Source organism: Poromitra crassiceps (assembly GCF_964638095.1).
Source record: "Poromitra crassiceps genome assembly, chromosome: 10".
Classification (NCBI taxonomy): domain Eukaryota; kingdom Metazoa; phylum Chordata; class Actinopteri; order Beryciformes; family Melamphaidae; genus Poromitra; species Poromitra crassiceps.
In genome coordinates this window covers 7,508,267-7,517,949 of record NC_139631.1, presented here as the reverse complement: position 1 = coordinate 7,517,949, position 9,683 = coordinate 7,508,267, and the positions used below count along the sequence as shown (strand labels likewise).

Genomic DNA, 9,683 nt, shown 5'->3' with positions numbered 1-9,683 from the left:
TCCCCCGGTACAGCCTGCAGCCAGCAGCCAGTTCCATTCAGTTCTCTCCAGTTATTTCCTTGTCCCCTCCCCTTTCACAGATCTGCCACTTTATAGATGGGTGTAAAGAGCATGTTGTGAAGTCACGTGACAGAGCTGACAAGCCCATTCACTGCAGATCAGCAAATGAACATGAAGACAAGGAACAGAGGTTTGGTTTGGATCACAGCCCAACTTGTTTCTGAGAAAGTGAAACTATCTGACATTCACTGTCACTGAAAAGAGAAATGGCGCAGCGAGGACTTCAGCTGGACGAGGCAAACTTCTGCTGTTCGATCTGTCTGGATCTACTGAAGGATCCGGTGACTATTCCCTGTGGGCACAGCTACTGCATGAGCTGCATTAAAAGCTGCTGGGATGAAGACGATCAGAAGAAAATCCACAGCTGTCCCCAGTGCAGACAGACCTTCACACCGAGGCCTGTCCTGGTAAGAAACACCATGTTCGCAGAGTTGGTGGAGGACCTGAGGAAGACAGGACTCGCAGCTGCTCCTCCTGATCGCTGCTATGCTGGACCTGGAGACGTGGGCTGTGATTTCTGCACTGGGAGAAAGCTGAAAGCCCTCAAGTCCTGTCTGGTGTGTCTGGCCTCTTACTGTGAGCAGCACCTCCAGCCTCACTATGATGTAGCTCCTTTAAAGAAACACAAGCTGGTCGACCCCTCAGGGAAACTTCAGGAGAACATCTGCTCTCGTCATGACGAGGTGATGAAGGTTTTCTGCCGTACTGATCAGCAGTGTATCTGTCTTCTCTGCTCCATGGATGAACATAAAGGCCACGACACAGTCTCAGCTGCAGCAGAAAGGACCGAGAGGCAGAAAGAGCTCGGGGTGAGTCGGCACAAAATCCAGAAGAGATACCAGGACAGAGAGAAAGACGTGAAGGTGCTTCAACAGGAGGTAGAGGCTATCAATCTCTCTGCTGATAAAGCAGTGAGGGACAGTGAGAAGATCTTCACTGAGCTGCTCCGTCTCATTAAGATAAGAAGCTCTGAGGTGAAGCAGCAGATCAGATCAATGCAGAAAAATAAAGCAAGTCAGGCCGAAGAACTTCAGGAGAAGATGAAGCTTGAGATCACTGAGCTGAGGAGGAAAGACACTGAGCTGGAGCAGCTCTCACACACAGAGGATCACATCCACTTTCTACACAGTTACCCCTCACTGTCACGTCTCAGTCAATCTACAGACGTCCCAAGCATCGATACCCGTCCTCTGTGCTACTTTGAGGATGTGACTGCAGCTGTGTCAGAGGTCAGAGATAAACTACAGGACATTCTGACAGAGGAACGGCCTAAGATCTCACTGACAGTGACTGAAGTGGATGTTTTAATGCCACAACCAGAGCCCAAGACCAGAGCCGGCTTCTTACAATATTCACGTCAGATCACACTGGATCCAAACACAGCATACATACGTCTGTTATTATCTGATGGGAACAGAAAAGCAACACGCGTGAGTGAAGTACAGTCATATCCTAGTCACCCAGACAGATTCATTCACTCGTATCAGGTCCTGAGTAGAGAGGCTCTGACTGGACGTAGTTACTGGGAGGTGGAGTTGAGTGGGACGGGATTCATAGCCGTCTCATATAAAGATATTAGCAGAGAAGGATCGGGGCTGCAATGTGTATTTGGACACAATGACAAGAGTTGGTCATTACAAGGGAATGTATTCAGACATAACAATATCCACACTCTAACCCCAGGCCCGCTGTCCTCCAGAGTAGGAGTGTACCTGGATCACAGAGCAGGTATTCTGTCCTTCTACAACATCTCTGAAACCATGACTCTCCTCCACAGAGTCCAGACCACATTCACTCAGCCTCTCTATGCTGGATTTAACCTTTCTTTTGGAGACACAGCTGAGTTGTGTGAGCTCAAGTAGACATGAGTGATTAAAGCAGCGATGAGTGAGATTCTTCTTTTTAAGTTTTTAGTCTCCATCTTTGTTGCTTAGTGCTCGTTGCTGTGATGTTTCTACACTGCACTTAGCACCTGTCAATCACACATGTGGGCGGGACTGTGACATCTTTATCCTTGAATTTTCTGTTGATGACGTTTGAGTTTCTGTAGGTGGTGCTGTTTTCTTTGTCTTTCCTTTTCTGTGTATTACTGTATATCAGTCAGTGATAGAGAGAATCTTTTCTGTGTATTACTGTATATCAGTCAGTGATAGAGCCAATCTTTTCTGTGTATTACTGTATATCAGTCAGTGATAGAGCGAATCGAAATTGGTGTTTATTCATATGAAATCATAACTGTCATGTGGTCTATAAATATGTTTGTTGCATATTTCTATTGTTGCTGTAATATTTTCTGATGTTTCTGTTCCACTGCATGGGCCTTAATGGAGAAGCACTATGTCTTCCCTTTATTATAGCTGAATAGTTGTTAATATGTTGATTTTGTTCCCGGCTCCTTGTACCTTTTTTTGAGAAAAGTGCACTACAAATGTAATCATTATTATAATCAATAGTGAGAATATTCATTATTTTCTCCACAGTGATGATGGCATACTGGTTTAACACACTGATTGTGTGGATGAAGTTAATACGTAGATGGAAGATTGAACGAGAGACCTTTACCAGGCTTTAGTGATTGGTTGTGTGAACAAAGTTAATGTTTGCAATAAATTATTAAAAAAATCACGAATGAATGAAATATTGCCTCTGTATTCATTTCAGGAAATCAACCAAAGCTACTAGAGAAAATGAATGACATTATTTATAACTGAGCCGATTTCGCCCCTAAAACACAACAAAGTGTAATCTTAATTTTTAGAGAAGGCGTGGAATCAAGTCACATGAATCCGCAGTGAGAAGAAACACTAGCTGTTCAAAATCTCAAGCTTGAATGTCAATTCTGTGATTGATTGACCCGTCAGTGCACAGGGGAGGAGTTTAGAGAAGAGGAGGTTATATAAGAGGTGGGTGTGCTCTGTTCAAATCCTTTGTGTGAAACCTGCTATGTGACAAGTAGTTTGTTTGTACAAATCCTTTCTCTGAGACCAAGCAGCTCCACCAATCATGATGTGTTGTTTTCAAGCTGTTTGATATAGAGACACTGCATGAAATAGGCCACGCCCATCACAGGGGAAAGCACTCCATTCACTCCCACACACCAGCGTCATTTTCCTTGAATTAAACATAGCTAAAAGCTGTTGTGTGGTGGGCTGCACAGACAACAAATGCAAAAAATCGCCTATTAAAGTTTTTTGTACTCCCGAGCAAAACAAGGAAGCCATTGAGAATTTGCTGAGAAGAAAAATGTGGATCTTGCTGTCAATGAAGTAAGTTGGAGTCAGTTTCTCCCACAGGATTTTGAGTTGTTGTGGTGGGGGACCACATACCCCCTAGGGGGGTGCGGTGGCATGCACCCCCACAAGATTTCTTTTTAACATTTTAAAGTAAAATGCATGAATTTGGTGTACTTTGAGAAAGCAATTAAGAGCAAAATTAAAAGGCTAGATCTATGAAGAACATATCATCCTTACTGTGGGTTTACAATGACAAACTAAATTTCTCCCTATAGATATATTCTGAATACAGGTCACTCAGTAGAATACTGCTTGTTTAAATACAATGGCCCATCTATACCAAAATCACTTCCAGGGGAGAACTCAAAATACAAAGTTAACATTTGTTTGGTTCTCCTACAGGTACATTCTTCTGTTATCTCACATCACTAAACCATCTAAATCCTGGAATTGATCAGAAATTGAATTTTGATGAAGCAGGAATGATTAGATGAATAACTTCTCTCTTTGACTACACATTGTGCATGTCATTTATTAGCACAAAATAAGATATCAGATCTCTCAAATCACAAGACCGAAAACTAGGCCGGAACATGACCTCTGTGTCCCCCTGATACCCTAAGTCTCCATGAGCCCAAACCTGTGTTCACTAGTACTGTACGTCACTACAGGAACAACTTTTCAATAGGTCTCAATGACCTGACATGAACACAAGCTGAACATCAACCATTTTCTTTGATGCTCATCAACATTGAATTAAAGAAGTAGTAACTCACTGCTCCAGGCTCTTTTAGTCAGAGCTGCAGAAACAAGTTTTTATGCCTGTGTAGTAAGATGTGTAAGTGCACTCACACGGTGTATATGACTGCAACATATTTACATTACATCATGTTTTGCATCGTTTTGTTTTATTGTGCTTTGTTTCATGTTTTGACTTATGTGTTTTAATGTTTCCTTATGTGCTGTTTGTGTGTTCCTGTCTGCCTTTTAGGCTTTTGAGTCTGCAGTTTGTCACTGTATGCTTTGACCTATGTGCTTTTTAATATTTGATTGTGTGTGTTGTTGAAACTATTGCTGCTATCTTAGCCAGGGCTCCCTCGAAAAAGAGATCTTGTCATCTCAACGGGACTCACCAGTAGCCTGTACTACGAAGCTAGTTTAATGCCTTATCCGAGTAAGTTTGAGTTTAAACCTGGTTTAGCCGTACTACAAAGCAAGTTAACTTTCAATCACCATGGCAACTGACGCTGCAAAGCTAACCTGGTCGCGACCAGGTTAGCTTCAGAGGATAAGATCAAAATCCATGACAGACCCATATAATCGGCTCTCTGGAGTCACTCACCGTTCATATAAGATCGCCATATGAAAAATAGATTGCAGTCAACTGAGAATATAACAAGAAAAACATTTGTGGCTCTGTAGGCTACATAATTAAATTAAGCCTACTTACCACTTTATGTCTTAACAGCTCAACGATGCGTGGAGAAATATGATCACTATTAATCACCGCCGCGCATATCATGAATGGACCCTCAAATGGAGTGAGGGTGATATTCTCCTACATGCCAGAAAATCCGCATGTCTCAATTCAGTTCAGCAGTTTTCTCTTTTATAGTAGGCTATTAGGCTTTATACTAGGCTATTTTATATATGAATTATTCGATCAGTGCAACCACACACATGAGTGATAGAGATCATTATTCATTGAGCATGCGTTTCTAAATCTATGGTCTAAATAGGCTTACAGATTGTGGAAATGTATAGACTGAGATTACATTTGTTGCTGCTGTATCAATGTATGCAGCTGTATCAGACAGAAATCGCTGATCGAAGTAAATCAAATGACTGATGTGAATACAAGCTGCTGCTTTAGACAGCCCTTCAGCAGACTATCCAACGCGGATTTTCATTCTGACATTAAATCGCGGATACATTAAATATCCGCTAAAACTCTGATCATGCACTGCGCTTTCATGGAACGAGGAAATGGGTGTGGAAATTGGTGTGGGCGTGGATCAACTCAGCTGTTCATAATGTGATTGGCTAGTGCACCTCTTTCGCGTGGACGCGCGCCTGTGCACGAGCGAAAAACGTGCGCGTGCACAGGCAGATCCCAGGTCCACTTACCTAGTAAAAAACCAGCGTCGTAGTATCAGTTAACTAGATAGCTTTGATCCTGTTCAGTCAAACCAGATCAAAGGGACTTATCGCGGATCTGTTAAACTAGTTTCGTAGTACAGGGCTCTGGTTAAATAAAGGTTTAATAAAAAAATAATAATCATGTACTTTTTCATTCAAATAAATATAAATAAATATAAACCCCTTAGAAAATGGGGTACAAGAAAGTGTGCAATTCTCCTTTAAACTAAATGAAATTACGGTAAATAAAAATAAAACATAAACCCAACACTATATAAACAGACTTGGCAAAAAGTGTAGCAGTTGAAAGCAGTTACTTTCTTTCTTTTTAGAGTTTGATGCAGAGAAATAAATAATACAAAAACAATAGAAAATGAGTCAAAATAAAGTGTGCAATTCTCCTTTAAAATAAATAAATAAAATTAAAAAACAAACAAACTGTTGAATGTTATTTTGAGCTATGGTTAAGTCGGAGTTTCAGGCTTGTTTTGATGCCCTTTGATGTGTAACGTTAGTGAACAGTGGCTGGCTGATATTAGCGGTCATTAACCTGGTTACACACGGGAGTTACGCTACGGGGAGAAGGGGAGCCACTAGCCCGGCGGCCTCTCTCCAGGCAAGACCGCGGCTTCACTAAAGCCCCGCCTCCGGCCTAGCGCAGCCGACGTTACACGCAAGTACAAGGGCTTCCCCGAGCAGCTGACTTTTTCTCTCTCAAAACAATTGAAACACGTCATGTTAAGGCTGATGGAAATAAGAGAACAGAGAATTAGCAACCAAAAAAACCCACCAAAATCTAATCAGTTCATCCTTGAGTCCAAGTCGATGTTTGAGGCAGATTTGGCCTGGCTATCGCCAGCGGCGGAGGCATAAAAACAACATCTAAAAAATATTTTCTTCACGAAATGTGTATGGGAAAATAAATGGCGGATGAAAATCTCTGGTACAGTGCTGAAGCAGGAAGTAGGCGATCATTTTGCCTCTCTATAGTGATCAATATCACCTGTGACCCGTCCCAAGGTGATCAGTATAAGAGGAGTGCACTGTAGTGTGTGTAGTGTCACTCTGAGGTCATGAACTGGACTCAAACCTCAAGTCTACTCAGCCAAGTGAATGTTTAGCATGATTACAGCTGCTTCATCTATCTGGTTACTTCCTCGTTACTGCCGTCACATGATAGCCTGGCTCCAGACCTGCGAAGCCACGCCCACTCCACAGTTGTGGAGAGGAAATGAGTTGACGATGCAGTCTGAATATCAGGCTAGTCACATGAGGCTTCCCTCTCACCTCCATATTCACATCTCCTAAATACCTTTCAGCATGAATGAATGGAATGACGCACATACATACGCACACACACGCACCCACACTTGTTTCCCACGTAGCATATTACAAGGAGACACACAGTAAGTACAAAAGTAGAGTAAGCTTCAATTCTTAGGTTGATTACAAGCGATCAATAGTGAGGATTGTGAAGTTCAGAGCCAAAGTCCCCTGACATTATTATGGGTCCTGACATTATTACTGTGACCAGAATGATGCTACTGGAATGATCATGCATCTGGGCCACAGAGCACGTTCGTTCTCTCAGGTCTCTGCATATTCCGGGCCTGGAGAACACGGGAGCTGATCTGATGCTGAGAAGCTACCGCCTGCAGGACGAATGGAGACTACATCCTGACGTGGTGGACCATGGAGACATTGTCAATCCTCCAGTGCTGAGAAGACAACTGACGTACTCTACTGTCAAAAGTGTTTGTGTGTCAGCGATCTCTTCTTGTCATGAAGGATTTGGGAATATGTTGGTTGTCGGCCACCCTCTCCTGAAGTGCTTCCTGCAGAGTTGGTGGGTAGGGATCCTTCTGCTGTGATCCGCGCACACATTCAACATGGGGTGTTGCTGCACCAACGCCACTGTTTAGGAGAACAGGTGTGGAGGAGATCTGCACTGTTTAGGAGAACAGGTGTGGAGGAGATCTGCACTGTTTAGGAGAACAGGTGTGGAGGAGATCTGCACTGTTTAGGGGAACAGGTGTGGAGGAGATCTGCACTGTTTAGGAGAACAGGTGTGGAGGAGATCTGCACTGTTTAGGAGAACAGGTGTGGAGGAGATCTGCACTGTTTAGGGGAACAGGTGTGGAGGAGATCTGCACTGTTTAGGGGAACAGGTGTGGAGGAGATCTGCACTGTTTAGGAGAACAGGTGTGGAGGAGATCTGCACTGTTTAGGGGAACAGGTGTGGAGGAGATCTGCACAGCGGCGTCCTGGATGACCTGTTGGATATGTCTGGGTCTTTCTTGGGCTCGGCCCCCATTCGGGACCATATCTGGCTGACTCATGACATTTGTACAGTGGCACGCTGGCATTCATGAGTTTTTCTGTTGGATGTGGTGGGTCTTTCTCCAGTTCGGTACTCACTAGTGGTACATGAGAATGGTGAGGAAGTGACCTCTCAGGTGTGAGTCTCTCAGGTGTGGCTGTGGCTCGACAGAGAGCGGTCTCCGGGGTGACTGGAGGTCCTACTGTTTTGAAACAGGGGGGTAACGTTGGGCTCTTGCACCCTCTGTCAATGACAGGGATGTGGGCAGGATCTTTCCTGGCTGACCTTATAGATACAGTCAATGTCTCGTCATAGACGCTGGGGTAGCTGGCTGGGGGCGTGGTCAGGGTGAGGTAAATCCCCCCTGTTCTTCCCATTCAGCATAGTTAGCATTTAGCTGCCAGGCCAGGCAGACAGGATTGGGGATTCAACCCCCGCAATAAACGCACATCTGAACAGACGTCTATGTACCTGCTCTAGAATCCCCACCGTCCTTTGGTGAGTCAGCCCATTGAAATATATGCAGGGTTTACCCCACTCGCGCGCCAGCCGTAGTAACATTTTGTGGGCGTTTCCACACAGCACTATGGAGTCAATCCAGGTGTGACATGGCATTGTTGTTTGTGCTGGTGTCACGGCAGGGGGTATAAGTAAACCAGCTCCGTCCCTGTAGCATAGGAGCCGCTAACAGGTGGGGACTGTGTAAAATAGACTGATAGTTACATATTGTGACTCTAGTTCCTCTTAGCAGCCATCATTCCCCTCCAAAGTTGCTGAAAGTAAGTTTAGTGGATAGCGAGTGGGAGGAAGCCAGTGGTTTTATGCTTGCAGAGGTTCAACGTGATTGACTGAGGTCCATGTTAATTCAGTGTGCTATTCCCTTCATGTGATTGGTTGAGCATAGGAGCCGCCAAGAGGCTCTGCTTGTGATCATAGAACTACAGTTACAAGGTGTAACTATCTCTACTACTTGAAGGGATGGTTTGTAAAAATCATCATTTTGTAGCTTATGCTATAATCAAATATTCTTATAGGTCCCCAGTAGTCTGAGCTCTAAGGCCACATAGTCAGTCATTTAGTAATGCTTAGGTCTACAGTAAGCTACAGCAGTGGTTCTCAAATCGGGGTCCTTGAGGGGGTTCCAGGGGGTCCCCAGCCAAAAGGGGGGTAAATTTATTTTCGCATAAGTAACACATTGACTATTTTGGTCATGGGTTTTATACACTTTCTGTAATAAAACATCTAAAAGCATCAATCTTATTATCATATGGGGGACCGTGGGACAAAATCCTATCAAATGGGGGTGGGTGGTCTAATCATTGTCAGTTTAGCGGTCCTTCATGTGAAGACATTTGAGAACCACTGAGCTACAGTATATGTAGTGAGCACCACCATGCACCACCATGCACCACCATGCACCACCATGCCTCACCATTGACAAATTAAGCACTGCTGATAACCTTTAAGTAAAAACTCAGAACCACTGTCTGACACTCCACACACAGCATACGCCCATGCATGGGAGAGAGAGAGAGAGAGAGATACAGGTATTTGTTTTTTAATAAGTTTAACAAGTTAAAGTTGAACTATAATCCATTTTTATTTGAGATAATCATGTTGTAAACACACAGTGCTCTTTAAATATGGCTCCTCTTCCTGGAATCAAGCAAAGCCTGATAACCCAGGTACAGCCTGGAACTGGCTGTACCTGGTCTCAGGTATACAGCAAGTTCAAGGCTGTTCTGTCCAAATATTTCCTTGTCCCCTCCCCTTTCACAGATCTGCCACTTTATATTGGCCAAATTATGTGCATTATATGCGCATTGTATATGTATTAACTTGCTAATAGTAAGTACCGTATCATTTTTTGTCATGTATCTTGATTGTTTAGACATTAGGATTTTCTTTTAATTGCTGTATTTGATATGTAC

General features: G+C 43.6%; 1 protein-coding gene across 1 annotated transcript in view; it reads left to right on the top strand.

Moving 5' to 3' along the window:
• The first annotated feature begins 228 nt into the window (after positions 1 to 228).
• LOC310783814 (uncharacterized protein) overlaps positions 229 to 9,683 on the top strand; it is a 30,618-nt gene continuing 21,163 nt past the window's right edge. Inside the window, exons 1-2 of the mRNA XM_083644714.1 lie at positions 229 to 1,918; positions 7,024 to 7,167. Coding sequence (XP_083500840.1) covers positions 267 to 1,918; positions 7,024 to 7,167 — 1,796 coding nt within the window. The 5' untranslated portion in view covers positions 229 to 266. The remainder of the gene's footprint in view (positions 1,919 to 7,023; positions 7,168 to 9,683) is intronic.